The sequence below is a fragment of the Lissotriton vulgaris genome, chromosome 10 (genome assembly GCF_964263255.1).
Source record: "Lissotriton vulgaris chromosome 10, aLisVul1.2, whole genome shotgun sequence".
In the NCBI taxonomy this organism is placed as follows: domain Eukaryota; kingdom Metazoa; phylum Chordata; class Amphibia; order Caudata; family Salamandridae; genus Lissotriton; species Lissotriton vulgaris.
In genome coordinates this window covers 1,121,267,680-1,121,284,350 of record NC_141698.1, presented here as the reverse complement: position 1 = coordinate 1,121,284,350, position 16,671 = coordinate 1,121,267,680, and the positions used below count along the sequence as shown (strand labels likewise).

Genomic DNA, 16,671 nt, shown 5'->3' with positions numbered 1-16,671 from the left:
AATTGCTCCTGCAAAACGAGAGCAAACCAAGGTTGCCTGCCCGCACTATTGCAGGCACGGAAACCGCTGTGTCTCAGGAGTGGGCACCCCGGGCCATAGCTGGAGCCGGGCCATGGGTGATAAGATCCTCAGGATCATTAATGGCTCCGCCAGGTGGGCTGCGCAACACCTCCTCTCTCACTCCCTCTCCCATATTTTTTAATGGCAGTGTCAAGAGGGTTGGGGTCAACGGGGCCGAAATCAGTCCGGGAAGCGGGGGCCATATGTCCTCCTGCCCACCCTCTTTTTATTTTTAATTGCTGAGACCCGGGAGTGGTGGTCCCAAAGGCGGTGTGTCGCCTTCATCTTCATTTTGGATGGCCAGGCCCCAGGGAGGTTGCTGTCCCTGGGGCTGAAATCCACCTGGGAGGGAGTGTGTGAACCCTCTTAACATAAAAGGTATTTCCCCCAGGGGCCTGGCCTACCTGGTGGGCTTTAGAAAAAAACAAGCGCAGAAGCCTGAACTTGGTGTTTTTTCTTTACATTTTGCATCAGATTGACGGATCCTCTGCAATTATGTGGAAAATTTAGACAACATGTTTTAGGTCCCTGTGTGATCCCACCTCCAGGCCTAGAGGGTCAAGGAATTCCTACCCTGCCCCCTTATTGTTTCTGTTATTGTTTTTTCTTGGGAGATGGCTGCCAATTCTTCCTGGTTGAAGTGTTGGCAGCCAGTCGGACCTCCCAAAGAGATCTGTTGGTTCCGTGGAGGATTACCGTCCCTAGATATCTTTTTCCTTTAATAGCTACTGAACTGTTTTACACCAAATTACAAAAAGCACTGCTACTGGGCCAAGAACTAGCTTGCTTGTAAATTTAGTGTAATTCCGTTCAGCGGGTCCGGCTGTAGTCGTGTTCAAGATCCCTTTGGGAAATTGCATGCAGAAAATATCCCAAAACTTTCCAGACGGTAGCTGAAGTGAGCTGTACACTAATTTTGGAAATTTCACGAAGGTTCGTCAAACGGCACCAATGTTTTTGGCAAAACAAAAAACGCTTTATGGAAACTAGGTCCTAACTATAACTACCTATTGGCTTCTGCCATTAGGAAATATAGATATATATTACCTACAAAACACAATATCCCCATGCAATTTCCATAGAAATCTTTGAACAGCGCTACAGCAAAAAACAGCTGAAGGGAATTGCACCAAATTTTGCAGAAAGCTGGATCTTTACCCCAAAAACATGCGTTTTGTAATTTGGTGTAGATCAGTAGTGTTTGGGAAATTTAAAGTTCTAAATGTATAGATATTTGAATGGTTTGGCTAAAAATAGACTATTCTGACAGGCTCTGGGTGTTTTTTTCCCAGAGAAAGCCCTCTGATTGGCCGGCCACAACATGAAAAGAAATGCTGTGGCGGCTATTACAGGACTTGGGTACTTGGTCCCTGATCTGAAAGTGTATGGAAAAAAGAGGACCTAAGAAGTCGGGTTAGGTGATGCCCTGACCCCCTAGCATTTGTGGGGGCAGAGGTGTGGGGGGGTTAGGGTCCTGATGATATTATTATTTTTTAAACCTTTCGCTGTCCTGCAGCACTTCAGCGGGGCTGAGAAATAACTTGCATACTGACCTCCTGAGAGCAGGCTTGCATGTGAGGGGCAGCAAGCTGCCCACGGAGGGCCAGCAGAAAGGGACTTGGGCATACAAATGTAGAACAGAGTAAGGAGGGCAGGTCAACTTGGGCAGCGGGAGCACACTGAATCACGAGGTCAAGAGGGAGGGAGCAGGGGCAGCAAGCGGACCACAGCACACAACCTGTCATGGGCATCTAGCTGACCACGAAGGGCTGATGGACGGGAGCAGGAAATTCACAGACTATGAGAACACGGGGAATAGGGGCTAGGCCATCAATTTGACCACGGAGGAGAGACCATCAAGAGCAACAGTGAGACTACAGACAGTAGGTGGGAGGGACAAGCAGATGTAGAATATAGGGAAACGGACAGGGGGAGGCAAGGGCACCACGCTAATAATGGAGGGCAGGCAGGCTTAGTCAGAAGAAGCACATTGGATCACATTGGTCAAGAGGGATTGCTTTGGGAAACACACATGGAGAATAGAAATCTGGTGGGAGGGGATGAAGTGACGAGGGCTGAAAAGGTGCCATATAGAGAACTCCAAGACAACAGTGTAGGTGAGACTTGGCGTTCCCAGGCGCTCTCCCCCTTGATACCCATTTAACTTGGGTTAAGACAATAGGGCCAACATGGCAAAAAAAGAATATCAAAAGGGCGGTCTCCATGAACGAACAGCGCTGCCCAAACCTGAGCGGGAAGAAGAACCTCCCATACTATTCACTAATTCCTTGTGTTTGAAAGGGAAAAAGGGGGTGCAGGGCCTGCAGAGTGTGCCAAGATGTAATCCCCAGTTTCAATGTATTGTGCCTCACTTATGCTCTTGGTGTAAGTCCAAATGTACAAGTAACTTAAACGATTTCTATGTGTTTGCTGTGTCTCTCATTACTAAAGGGCATTAGTGAACATGGTGTCTGAGACTATGCATCACTGATATAATTGCATATGTGAAGTGACAGATTAGTGCCAAATTATAATATCTGAAGTCTGTGGAGTCACTTCCAGCAAATTTAGTGAGGCGATGTCGATGGGCCCGCCATTGATGAGCTGTCCTCCCTCATTGATGGGACATGTGTTGCCTCACTGTTAGTATCCTCTGGAGTAACAGTTATTCGTTCTGTTTCACGCACAGCTTTCTGCCGCTCCTGCATGATCTGTTCCAGGTCGGGCCTCGATATCAGACTTGGTGGGCGTTTCTTGCATCACCGACCGCAGGTCCTGAGTCCAGCAGCTACTTTGTTCCGAGTACTGGGAATTCCAGATGGGCGAAGGCCCGAGAATTGTCCAGTGGTTTCTAGCCAGTCCCCCGTCTCCTGTGGCATGTTGAAAAATCTTATTTTGCCACCTACCAGCACTCAGAGCCGTGCTGGGTATAGCATAGAGTATTGAATGTTTTTCTGTTTAACTTGCAGAAAGGAGTCTCTCTGGCGTTGCACTCCTAATGTATAATCCAGGAAAAATATTACTTGCACATGCTCTATTTTAATGTCCGTATGCTTTGTCGTTTCATGCAAAATCGAATCTCTGTCCCTATAGTTCAGTACCTTGAAATTAAGAGGACGGGCTCCAATTCCATGCTCTGGTCTTTTGGAGGGGATGCGATGCACTTGTTCTATTGTGAAGAAGTGGGACAGAGAGGAAGCGATCATTAGTTCCTTAACCCAGTGTTCCATAAATGCAACCGCAACCGCATATTGGCTCTCTGCTCCTTCCGGTAGTCCAATTTAGTGGATATTATTTCACCTGGAGCACCCTTCCCCGTCTTCCACCCTGTCTTCTAGGTAGCGAATTCTGGCTGGCTTTGTACGTGTTTTGCTGTTTTTCAATGAAGTCCGTAATTGGCTGGAATTCGTTCAGGGTATGCTCCACAGTGGTCCCAAGACCTTTCAATTTTCTATGGTCTGCATGTAATCGCATCAGGTCAGTTGCCACCTTATCGATTTTGGATTCCAATGAGACTCTGATTCATTCAATGCCGTTTAATATTACATCCAGTCTATCCTCCGGCGGGCTTGGCTAGTCTGTGTGCGCGGCCTGCTTCTTCTCATCCATGTTTGGGGTGTACGAGGAATTCTTTGGAGGCTCTCGGTCCGACAGTGATGGCAGCTGTCCGCCACCTTGCAGGGCCAACAGGCGCAATGGATGGGAGGGCATGAACCAGGCATGGCACCTCTTAATGTATCCGATGATGTCTTTCTCTGGCTAGCGGTGTTGTAAAAGGGGGCTCGCAGTTCAGCTCAACCACAGTACAGAACTATAACCCCCGGCTGATGCCCACCTCAAGCTACTCAAGGAGTCTGTGTCTATGGGCACAAACTGACACATCCTCAAAGATGCACAACATCGTATTGCAAAGTTTGTGCAGGACTAAACTTGAGTGATCCGGTGCCTTTATCTCCCTGCAAATCCAGGGAATGCCATGTTCGTGTCGTTGTTGTGGTGTAGGGCTTAAACCCAAGTGACCTCAGATGCCAAGAATGTGTTAAAGATTCCGCGTGGAGGGAGGAGCTTTGTGCGCAACCAAGATGGTCGCGTGAGCACAGGGCTCCCGAGACCCTCGCCACCTCCCGCATCTATCCTGAATTTTATCCTGACTACGACGACGGGTTATTGACAACGTGACCCAGCTGATCTAATAGCTGTTTCCAGACATTGATTTGGACTCCGGGAACCGTAACTACGATACTAAATTTTGTGGCCTGCTCCACGGAACTGCCTGGGGCTCGAGTCATCATGGTGCCCAGGTGGTAGTTGAACAACAACGGCCAGCGGGGTCCCGCTTACGACCTCAGAGTTAACTTTCGGTTTCGTTTTTGATTCCCCTTGCCTCCTCCTATTCCTGCATCGCCTTGCCAGCCCGGGAACCGGACCCCGCAACTTTACTGTGGGCCAACAGTAGGGTGTCCCTGGTCGTGGGACACCCAGCCGGGAATCGTATCCGGGGATCCCCGTGGGTGGATTGCGAGGAGTCATTTTTACCAGGTCCCAAAGGCCCCTTAGGGGCGCAGCACCTGATATGGCGGGCAAACCTGACAGCGAGAAGCGAAAGACTAAGACCATTCACCGTGGGGGCACCATTCAAACGAACATAATGGATCGCTATACCCATCCTAAAGGGTCCCCCGGTGGTACGAGTCGATCTCTGGAGGACGCCGGCGACTCCTCAACTGCTGTGGATGATTTGACCCTTCGCGATGTCATGGGCGACATTGCTAGTATGAAAACATCCATTGGTCAACAGTATGAGGCTCTGGCCCTAAAGCTCGACACCATCGCAATTGACGTCAACCTGATCAGGACTGACCTATCGAAAACCAACAAAAAGGTCAAATCCTTGGATCTTAAGACTTCCAGCCTTACGACTGATGTCTCCGATTTACAGACGGAGGTTTGCAACTTACGATCCTCCAATGATCTCTTTGCCCGTCGGCTGGAGGATTTTGAAAGTCGGGCCAGACGTAATAACAACGTATCATTGGGGTCCCTGAAAAATCGGCAGAGTTCCCAGCGGATCTCCTCGTAGAGGATCTCCTCTTGAACCATCTCGCCCCCAAAGGCCTGAGCAACTTCTTTGCGGTGGAACGCGCACACAGAGTGCCGGGTGGGCAGCCTAAACTGGGTGCCCCGCCGCGGCCTATAATTGCCAGAATCTTCAATTTCAGAGACAGAGACGCTATCCTGCAGGCATCGCGAGTGGGGGGGCCCCACGAAGTTCGAAAACACAACGGTGAGCTTCTACCCTAATTTCACCCAGTTTGTTCAGAAACAAAGGATGGGATTCTTGGGAGTGAAGCGGCGACTGCGAGACATGGGTATGAAATATGTGATGCTTTTTCCAACTCGGCTACGTGTTGAACACAATGAACGGACGTTCTTCTTTAATCGCCCCGAAAACGTGAGTGACTGGCTGGACACCTTGCCCGCACAGCGTGATCGCTCGGAACATTTTGGTGGGACTGAAGGAGCCGAGGGTGGCGCGCCGGAACAGGAATGAGAAGTGGTAGCGTTTTTTTCGGACAATGTACAGAACTGGCAGCTGTGGTTTCATGACTTTTGCGATACTTATGGTACTGTACCCAGAGGTGGCGGGGGAGAATGGGACTCTTCCTCCTCCGGGTTTCTTTTTGTAGACTAGTTTAATAATGGGGCGACAGGCACACTGCAAGTTGGGATGGCTTTTGAGTCTATCGCAGGGGTGCATGGTGGAGGGGTGTATTTTTGGGCTTTGTGGGGGGGATGTTTGGGTCTGTTTCATTTTGTTTCAAGGCAACACATCGTCGTACATCTTGATCTGGGTGTTCTGTTCGCTATGGGGTAGATTCCTCACTGGTTTTTGGGATGGGGGGTAGGGGGTGGAAGTTATTGTGCTGGAATGTCAATGGGTTGGGGACAGGATAAAACGTGGGGTTGTGTTACAACTATTGAGACGCCTTTCCCCTGATATAGTTTTATTGCAAGAGACACATTTGATTGGCAACACATGCCATGCTATGAATCGGCGAGGATATCGTCTGATTGCACATTCTGGATTCACCACCGGATCTAGTGGGGTGGGTATCCTAGTCAGGAGTTCCCTCCCCCTGGAGGTAGACGACATAATCCTTGATGATAGGGAACGCTATGCTGTGCTCACTGGTAGGTGGGAGGGGAAGAACATCTCACTGCTCTCTATGTATGTTCCACCTGGGCTGCAGACCACAACCTTTGCTGAACTGGGGAGGGTTGTTGTAGGGCTCCCTGAGGGCACTCTGATTATGGGTGGAGATTTTAACTCTATTGTTTAATGTAGGGAGGACCGCAACCCCCCCAGGGACCTCACAAAAACACAGTCATGGTTAGGTGAATTTTTGCAGATGCTGGGACTGGTAGACTGTTGAAGGCTAATGCATCCGGGACAGGCGCAATTCTCTTTTCACTCTGGCGCTCACGGCCGCCTCTCAAGGCTTGATTATATCTTGATGCCGGCGGCGCAGGCCTCTTTGGTTAGGGAAGTTAGACATCTTGCCAGGGGTATTTCGGACCACTCCCCACTGTGTCTTTTGATGGACAGGAGGATGGGTGCTGAGGGTCGAGTGGCTCCGATTAACCCTTGGTACCTCTGTAACCCCAAAACCAGGGCTGAATTGATTAAGTCTTTTGATCATTATTTCACGGAGAATGTGGGGTCTGTATCCTCTTCTGTTTCATTGTGGGAGGCTTTCAAGACTGTTATCCGTGGACAGGCACTATCGCTAATCGCTGCTGCTAAAAAAGGCAAACATGAGGCAGTGGTCCTCCTAGAGTCCGAAATAGCAGAGTTGGAAGGGGATTTAGAAGTGGAAATCACTCAGGAGAAGGTTCATGTCCTTGGTCTCAAACAACTCGATTATAGAGCCCTGGTAACGGACGCTGCTAGAATTGCTAGTAGAGAGCAGCAGGGACGGCTTTACGATGTGGGAGACAAGGCTGGGAAGCTGATCGCTTGGTTAGACAAAAAGGAGAGGGCGAGTCGTGTGGTTCCTGTGGTTGAGAGAGCTGATGGAGTGCGTGTGACTGATCCGGTTGAGATTGTGGAGTGTTTTGCGGAACATTTACGAAATGTGTACTTTCCAGTCTCCGATAGACCAGAGGAAGACTCCCATTTACTGCTAAGGGACATCGCGTTGCCGCGCCTATCGGACTCAGATAGGGATTTGATGGACGAAGCATTTTCGGTTGATGAGGTGGCTGCTGCCATCCGATCAGTCCGCTCGGGTAAAGCTATGGGCCCCAACCGTCTCCCCATTGAGCTTTACAAACTGCGTCCCGATAAAATGGCGCCGCATCTTCGTGCTATGTTCCTAGAAGCTCGAGACATCGGCTCCCTTCCCTGTGATCAACGACTTGCGACCATCGTGGTGATTCATAAGGAGGGGAAACCGCGAGATCGCTGCGCATCCTACAGGCCAATATCGCTCCTTAACGCTGAGCCCAAGATTCTAGCTAAATTATTCGCAAACCGCTTGATAAAGGTGATCGGTGACCTGATCCATCCGGATCAATCTGGTTTCATTCCACATCGCGACACGGAGCTGAATCTGCGACGCCTGCGTGGCGTCCTGGCGAGAGCAACGTCGCTGCGTGATCCGGCCATCTTGGTTTCTTTGGATGCTACGATGGCCTTTGATACGGTGGAATGGCCATATCTCTGGGCTGCTCTTGCAAAGTTTGGTTTCGGTTCCGGTTTCATCGGCTGGGTGAAACTTCTGTACAAGGAACCATTGGCTCAGTTTGTTGTAAATGGTCGGGTCTCAAGGTCCTTTGTTTTGGGGAGGGGCACGCGACAGGGGTGCCCGTTGTCCCCACTTCTTTTCGCCCTCGCCTTGGAACCTCTAGCGGCTTGGCTGCGGTGGGAACCATCAATGAAGGGTATTCAGTGGACCCCAGAGTTTGAGGATCGAATATCATTATACGCAGATGACATCTTGTTGTATCTCTCATCACCTCGAAAGTCCTTGATAGTACTGATTGATGTACTGAACTCGTTCGGGAGGAACTCCGGCCTTGTGATTAATTGAACCAAGTCCTGTGTTTACGTACTTTCGGGTGACACTCCCTCTTTACCGCGCGGCTGTCCGATACAGGTGACACAGACTGGATTTAAATATCTGGGGGTCTATATTACACTGGACCCCGCTGCCCGCTATGAAAGGAATCTGCTTCCTCCACTCCGACGATTAAAATCTGATGTGTATCGGCCTGGAGTAGATTGCCATTGTCCCCTCTGGGGCGCGCAGCCCTGTTCAAAATGATGTCCTTGCCGCGGTTTTTGTATGCACTTCAGAACACGTTCGATGTAATTCTGGCGGGTTATTTCCGTGCGGTCGAGAGTCTACAGAGGCAGTTGGTATGGGGCGGACGTCCACGTATCGCCCTCGCCAAATTGACGCTCCCCTGGTATGACGGCCGTATTGCACTTCCGGACATCAAGCATTACTACTGGGCCTCCCAGCTGGGAGCGATCAACCATGGAATGTACGGTCCGGTGTTGAACCCCGCGTTCGAGATCGATAAGTGGCAGCTACCGGGTGGACACTATAACAGGGCGCTTTACTCCAAATCTGCGGAAGGGAAACTGTCGGGACCCACTAATATAGTAGTGCGAGTGTGGAAGTGTGCGAACGTGGCAATGGGATGGGCAGACCGTTTGACCCGGGCTACTCCACTCTATGCCTCTGATAAATTGGCTAGCTTGTGGAAGGCGAAAGGCTTTGCGAACTGGGATAGGATTGGTATTAGTAGGGTAAGCGACCTCTGGGCCAAGGGTAGGATAAAGACCTTCGAGGAGTGAAGACAGAGTACAAACTTAATGACAAGGAGTTTAACCGTTATATACAGGTCCGCCACGCGCTGAATTAGTTTTTTCCTGCAGTTGTTGCTATCCCGGAATCGTTCCCACTCGAAGATCGGATGCTTGATGGATACGTTCCAGACAGCAGTATTTCTCTGATATATAAAAAAATGAATAACGACCGTGCTGACCTGTTGATGCACCTTAGAGAGGTTTGAACCAATGATGGTTTAGAATTAGATGATGAGGACTGGCAGTCTGCGATAGTCTCTCCCAAGGAGGTCGTGATTCCAGTCTGTCTCCGATTCGTGCAGCTTAAGATCCTGCACCACATCTACGTGACTGGCCATCGCTTGATTCAGATGGGTTATTCTGTTGATGGATTGTGCAAGCGTGGGTGCGGTCTAACTGGTACTTTCCTCCACATAATTTGGGAATGCCCGGAGATAGCAGGGTTCTGGAATCGAGTGCATGCAGTGATGACAGAGGTCACGGGAGTTGCGCTACTACCCGAAGCCAGGCGTTGCTTGCTGAATGTATGGGAGACGACGGATTATAATGTGGCGCAGACTCAGTGGGTGACCCTGGGGAATATGGTGGCCAAGAGAGATATAGCACAGTTGTGGGGCTCCCAAAGGCCGCCCACGGTCTTGGCATGGAAGGAGAACATGCACTGGTGTAGGTTTCGTGAGAAAACGGTGTATGTGGCACGTGGTAGGCCGAGGAAGTGGGGTAAAATTTGGGGTCAATGGAATGCTTACCGGGACGATGCGTGCACACCTCCCCTCACCGAAGTTCTAGATGCTCCTCTCTCCCCCTGATCCGACATTCCCAATGCTATCTGATCCTACTGTAAAGTGGCTTTGTTTCCCCCCTGCCCCCTCCCCCTTGTTTTTCTTACTGATGTTCTTTATTACATTGTGATGAGTTCCCTCCCCTATTTGAGCATGTACCCAGCTGTATGTCTACTATTGCCTTGTTTGTTATCGTTCTATTCTCAATAAAAAGAGTTTAAAAAAAAAAAAGATTCAGCCTGGACCTGGCAGGTAGTCTCTTAGTGGTGTGCAAGACTTCGAGTAACAAGCACCCCCAACACAGACTGGCTCCTGCTGTCAATGGTAGTCTACTGTGGCCAGTGATGACCCTGGCCTATCACTCGGAGCAGCCTCCTCTCACCAGTTCTTGGGCTCAGTGGTTTTACTAGGTTGCCTTTAGGGCGTTTATGCACTAAAAAGTTCCAGGGCCGTGCATCCTAGGTGAGGTTTATGTGCCCAGCGGGTCCGGGCTTGATCTTCGGCCTACCGGGTGCTCGCCTCCTGTGACACTCCTTGCGCTGCCCCATGCACCAGCTCCTTACTTCGTTCCGGTCTCTGTTGCTCACCCGTCGTCTCCCTCTGCTTCAGGACGCGCTGCCATGGGCTTCCATAGCAGCGTCTCCCATATTGCGCCGGTTTCCTCGCAGCTCTGCACCTCGAACCTCCGTTGTGCTGGGGACTCGTTCTCTGGGGCATGTCACTGTGACTCACACGTCCGGCTCCTCGCTGCAGCACCTCACAGCTGCCTGCCTACGAGCAACACTCCCGGTCCGGACCCCATCTCAAGTCAGTCAGCAGAGCCCGGTCGCTCAGGTGGTACAGGACAAACCCCCCCCCCCCCCCGAAACCCACCCCACCCCCGAAGCATGCAGAGACCACTGTCTGGTCTTCCCTCTGTGAATTCTGTGCGAACACATTTGGCAGATTAAGGGAGTTCTGAGCGGAGCAGCTCTAAAGTGTGTCCGCCATGTTGCTCCTGCAGGCCATGCGTCCCTTAGTGCATAGATCTTGCATATGAAAAAGAAAGCATATTTGCAAACATGAAGAATAAAAATAGAACCTCTAGAACTTAACACATCAAAAAAAGGTGTTCGTTATTTGTTACAAAAGGATATTAGAATCTGTTTAATACAAGTCATTTTCTTTTTTAAGGACACAGTAGCGCGGAATGTGTAGATACATGCAGAAAGATTGTAACTTTTCTACAATTACCTAAGGAGTGCAAATAAATAAACATGTTGCCATAAATATCTCCGTTTTGTTTAGACTTTAAACAGCTGCTTTATTTATGCTCCATGACCAGACCTGACTTTTCCCCCAGCTGCTGGCTCTGGCAGCAGGCATTGTAACCTCAGAACTCAACTGTAATAAGATATTACAGTTGCGTGGCAATGTCATTTCTTGATAATAGTCGACTTGGTGTTTATTATGAAGATTAGAGACCAATCGTTATACAGGGATTACAGAATCCCTTCTATTATATATACTTCTCTTTCACAGGCGGGGTGGATGAACAGACTTGTCTGCCTCTGGTTAGACCTGCACAGAGATTTTTCCCGAAAACAGGATTCTGTCATGTCTGGCAGTGGAGTGTGACATTTTCAGGGCCATCCTATCAGAGGCTTAAAATGTACATCTTTCTCAATATTCATCTCCTCTCTGCCCATTAGTTGTAGGATCTGCTCAATAGGTTCTGACCTAAACTTTTGCCAGGGTTTGATTAAAGTCTGTAGCAGCCATAGGGCCTTTGTTCCCTAACAAAGCGTGCACGGGTATTAAAGGTACCAATGGGTTGTGATTCTGTGTTTCCTGGACTTCCTTTTGTCAGTGGGTGGTAGAAGAGGGTAGTGGATCCACTTGCACAGTTGTGGCATTGGTTAAACTGTGATCAAATAGACCTGGTGCAGGGGCGGCCTCTGCTGCGCTCCAACAAAGAGGGCTGACTCTGGTAATGTGATATGAACCTCACAGCACTGATTCAGAAAACCTTCTTGTTTCTGGCCTTTAAGGTGATGATACCCCAGACGCAGTGTGCGAATCATGTGCAGCCGACGGTGACATCGGTAGCCGTTCTCTACCATCAGAAGGTGATTCCCTCCAAGAACCCAGCACTCCGTCCCAACCAGAGGTTGAGCAGGACCATGGTGAAGACAGAACGCAAGTGAAGACGTTCTTCAGCATCATGAGCCACAGGTAAGGTTCCCCCTTGACGTACGCAACCAGGAAACTTTGCATTTCCTAAGTTGAGGCAGAGGGAAATGGCTCCCTGAGCAACCATCCGCTTACACCCCAAGGGGCAGGAGCAATAACATCTCATTCTAGTTCTTTAACTGTAAAAAACCCATTGAAGTGGTCAGTTCACACATGGGTAAATGACAGGGAGCCTTTGACATGAGTGTCTACATTTCCAACCTCTCTGGTGAGAATTAAAGTGGCCCTCAGATTTGAGGGCCACCATGGGCCAGGTCCCACTAGCAGCTAGGATTTAAGGTCTGTATGAGTGCGTTTGATCAGTGAGGGGTAATTCTTTTTAATAGTTTCTGATAAGCACAAAAAGACAATCAAACCGCTCCTGCTCTTTTTTTTTTTCCCATTTGGTTTATTAACCAAATGTACAGTTATTTAAATTCATTACAATAAAACACCAACCAATCATATATACGTAAAAGTGTCTACTCATATGTGGGTTATCGTCAACTTAAACTCACTGCTGTGAAACCTCTGAAAGAGCTTAGTGGTGCACCAGAGGCTAAAACTATACATAAATGACTGCTGCTGCCACCGCACTAGTGTTCAAACCAGTTCGAGGCATATGAGCTGCAGATTACACACCATGCATAGATTACCACCATGCATAGATTACCACCTAGTGTTTGGCCCGGATGTTTGCAGTTTGTTTTTGTCCTGAAAAGTCTTTGGAAGTCACGAGATAGGTGACTCCTCCTTTGGCCCACAGTGCACATGGGCATCGCCTCCATTCCCAGATGTTTTTTTCCGCCACTGGACTCGGATGTGTTTCCTGCGCTCCGTGTTGGAACCGATTTTCCTTCAGTGTGCAATCCTCACCTACTCCAACAATATTGTTTCAAACGCGTTTCCAATCAACGCTACTTTCCAAATTCTTCGATTCCGGTCGTCGACGAGGCCTTCGGGCCTACCAATGCCTCATCCTCCAGCTCATGGAAAGGACGCCATTTAAAAGATTTCCTCAATGTGGGTCGAAGTTTCCCCACACCGATCTCCATGAGGTGTGCAACCTTTGCCTCTCACCGGAGCACGAGGCCAGAGTCTGTTCGGCGTGTGCCTCTTTCCGCTCAAAAAAGACAATTCGGGACCGATGAGCTCAAAGAACAATGGCTCGCTCGTCAGCTTCCATCCCGGACGACATCTTTGAAGAGGGCGTTGGCATCCCAGAGCAACTGCAAGACCATGGCGTCGACCGCAACTCCGAGGCTGAAGATTCAGAAGTCGATCGACATCACTCCGGCGCAGAGGGTAGTAAGTAAGAACGTCGACCCCGACCCTTCCTCAACACCTTTAAAAAAGGCTTTGTCACACCCTCACCTTCAGGCCCGGGTGCACACCGAGAGACTGCTTCCGATGTCCCGCCTTTGAGCTCGGCAAAGAAGCCTAATAAGCCTCTAGGCGACTCGGAGCACACCTGCCGGCAAAGAAAAAGAAGCCATCTTCTTCCTCCATGCCAGCTGCTTCCACATCTAAGCACCCCTTCTGATCCAGCATACATTAAAGGACCTGTACCATTAGACTCTCTTGTAGTCTCCAACGCAAGTAAGAGAGCGAATTCACAAACATCAGGCGAGACTCTCCCGCCAGATAAAGAGTCTAAGCTCCTTGATGCATTAGGGGAAAGAACAGCGTCACAGGCTGCAAACATCTGGCGTATTGCAAATATCCAAGCATTACTTGCAAAATATGACAGGGCACATTGTGATGAATTAGAATCCATCATGCAGCACCTTCCAGACAAATATAAAAATAGGGCAAATGAGCTTATACAAGAGGGTAAAAATATCACTAATACCTCTATTCACTGTGCTATAGATTCGACCGATACTGCTTCAAGGGCAATTAATACCAGTGTCTTTTTACGTAGACATGCGTGGCTACACATTTCAGGTTTTAAATCTGAATGAAGTACAAAGTGCCATCCTCAACCAGCCCTTTGATGAGCAACACTTATTCGGCCTAATGTGGATGTATCTCTTGAAAAAATGAAAAAAGATACGGATATAGCAAAATCTATGGGAGCCTTGCAGTTGCAGACGTTCTTTTCGTCGCTCATCTTACAGAAGCACCAACAGAGGGTACTCCTCAGATAATCCCTCTACCTCTTACAAAGCCCCTGCCCAATCCACCTTAGGCAGAGGCTACTAAAGAGGAGGTTACTTGGGTAACAATAACAAAGGCAGAGGCAAAACTAATAACTTCACTCCCGCCCTATGACTTTCCCCCACTTCCCTCACCACATTCCACTCTAGTTCGGGGAAGACTACAACAATTCCTTCCTGCCTGGATCAACATCACATCAGACAGGTGGGTGAGACAAATAATTCAGTCAGGTTACTGTCTAGAACTAACATTTACCCCCCAAAGACACCACCCAGACAGAACATTTAGTTCTATTAAGACCAGAGGTAACATCTCTCCTACAAAAAAGTGCAATAAAATTAGTTCCATTGCACCAACAAAACAAAGGAGTGTGCTCCCTGTACTTTCTCATCCCAAAAAAGGACGGCTCTCTCAGGCCTATTCTAGACCTCAGACCGTTAAACCTGTACATACAATCAGACCACTTCCACATGGTCACGCTTCAGCAGGTCCTTCCTCCTCTGTTACAAAACAACTTCCTTGCTACCCTATATCTCAAGGACTCCTATTTCCACATTCCTATTCACACAGCTCACAGAAAGTATCTCAGATTTGTACGGGATGGTCCGCATTTTTCAATTCAAAGTACTCCCGTTCGGAGTCACAACAGCACCAAGAGTGTTTACCAAGTGCCTAGCAGTAGTAGCAGCACACTTACGAAGACCGCGCATTCATGTCTTCACATATCTAGATGACTGGCTCATAAAAGCCCGTTCCCACAGTCAGTGTGTACAGCATACTCACACCACCATCCAATTACTTCACAACTTGGGATTCACAATAAACCACACCAAGTCTCACCTACAACCGTCCCACGTACAACAATATCTAGGTACCACAATAAACACATCAAAAGCGCTCGCTTATCTATGTCCGGCCAGGATAACAAATATGCAAACCCTACTAACAAAATTCCAACCGCAACACTCTCTTCCAGCTCGAGTGTTCATGTGACTCATAGAGATGATGGCCTCCTGCATATTCATAGTACCTCATGCAAGGCTACCAATGCGTCCTATTCAAGAGTGCTTAGCACAACAATGGAACCAGGCTAAGGTCAATTAACAGACCTAGTGTTGGTAGACAGTCAAACTCACCGCTCTCTGCAATGGTGAAACACCAAAAAACCTTTCCAAAGGTCGACCGTTCCTAGAGCCAGTCCATCAAATAGTCATAACAATGGACGCATCGCTCTCCGGCTGGGGAGCACACCTACTGCAGCACACCATGCAGGGCAGGTGAACGCTGCAACAAAAATTACTCCACATCAATAACCTGGAGTTACTAGCCATATTTTTAGCACTAAAAGCATTTCAAAAACAAATATCAGGCAAAACTGTCTTAGTCTGCATAGACAACATGACAGCTATGTATTACATCAACAAACAGGGGGACACACATTTTCTGAAACTCTCTGTTAGCGGAGCAGATTTGGAGACGGGCCATTCCACAAAAGATTTTTCTCTTAGCCCAATGGTTCCAGGAGTACAAAACTCCGTAGCAGATCTGTTAAGCCGTCAAACGCAACCGATTCACGAGTGGGAACTTCGCCCACAGGTTCTCCAACCATTCTTTCAGATGTGGGGACAACCTCAGATAGACCTCTTCGCTACCCATGAAAACGCAAAATGCCCAAGCTTCGCCGCCAGATATCCACACCCGCTGTCCAAGGGCAATGCGATATGGATGAACTGGCCGGGCAAATTTGCGTACGCCTTTCCACCTCTCCCACTACTTCCCTTATTGGTACGCAAACCCCAACAGTATTCCCTGACACTCATTCTGGTAGCTCCAACTTGGGCCAGACAACCGTGGTACACCACACCGCTGCAACTTTCTGTGGTACCACACCAAAAGCTATACCTGTCTCCACGCCTCTTAACCCAGAACCATGGAGAGATCAGACACCCGGACCCAGCTCATCTCAACCTGGCAATCTGGCTCCTGAGGTCATAGAGTTTGGTTATCTTAACCTTCCTATTATCGCACAATCGAACAATGTAGCTCACCCTAAGAACAACAAAATGAAGCGGGTCTAGGATTGAGCTTAAAAGAGGGTTTTGATGTGCAAATCTTTATGACAAATCGTTGATGTCTATGTCTGTCTCTCCCCCTTTCTTTCTTTCAATTGCATAACCTGTTTTCAATTTTAGGTGATTTCTTTAATTTGGATTACTGATTAAGTATGAGAATTTGTTAATGTTCATATGAAATGTGACTGTGTTTTTAATTTAGGTGATTTTCTTAATTTGGATTAGTGTTCTCAGTATGAGAATTTGCTAATGTTGATATTAACTGTGACTGTGTTTCCATTGTTTGAGAAATTTTTATGAAATGACAATGTATTTTTACATGTTTTAATAAGGCTTTGTTTTAATAAATTTCATATATTTTATATATAAAAATGTTTTTGTTCGTGTTTATGCTTAATTAAGTTTTGGGTCAAATACCAGTATTTGGGCGTATTTTCTCAGTAGCTCTACCAAGGGAAATTGCTTGATTTCATTATCTTAACCTTCCACCTGAATGTATGAACGCTAT

At 48.3% G+C, this 16,671-nt stretch overlaps 1 protein-coding gene across 1 annotated transcript in view; it reads left to right on the top strand.

Moving 5' to 3' along the window:
• The window catches only part of PLEKHA8 (pleckstrin homology domain containing A8), a 174,691-nt gene that overhangs the window by 62,639 nt on the left and 95,381 nt on the right, over positions 1-16,671 (top strand). The window contains exon 8 of the mRNA XM_086942199.1: positions 11,751-11,934. Within this exon, the coding sequence (XP_086798325.1) occupies positions 11,751-11,934 (184 nt within the window). The remainder of the gene's footprint in view (positions 1-11,750; positions 11,935-16,671) is intronic.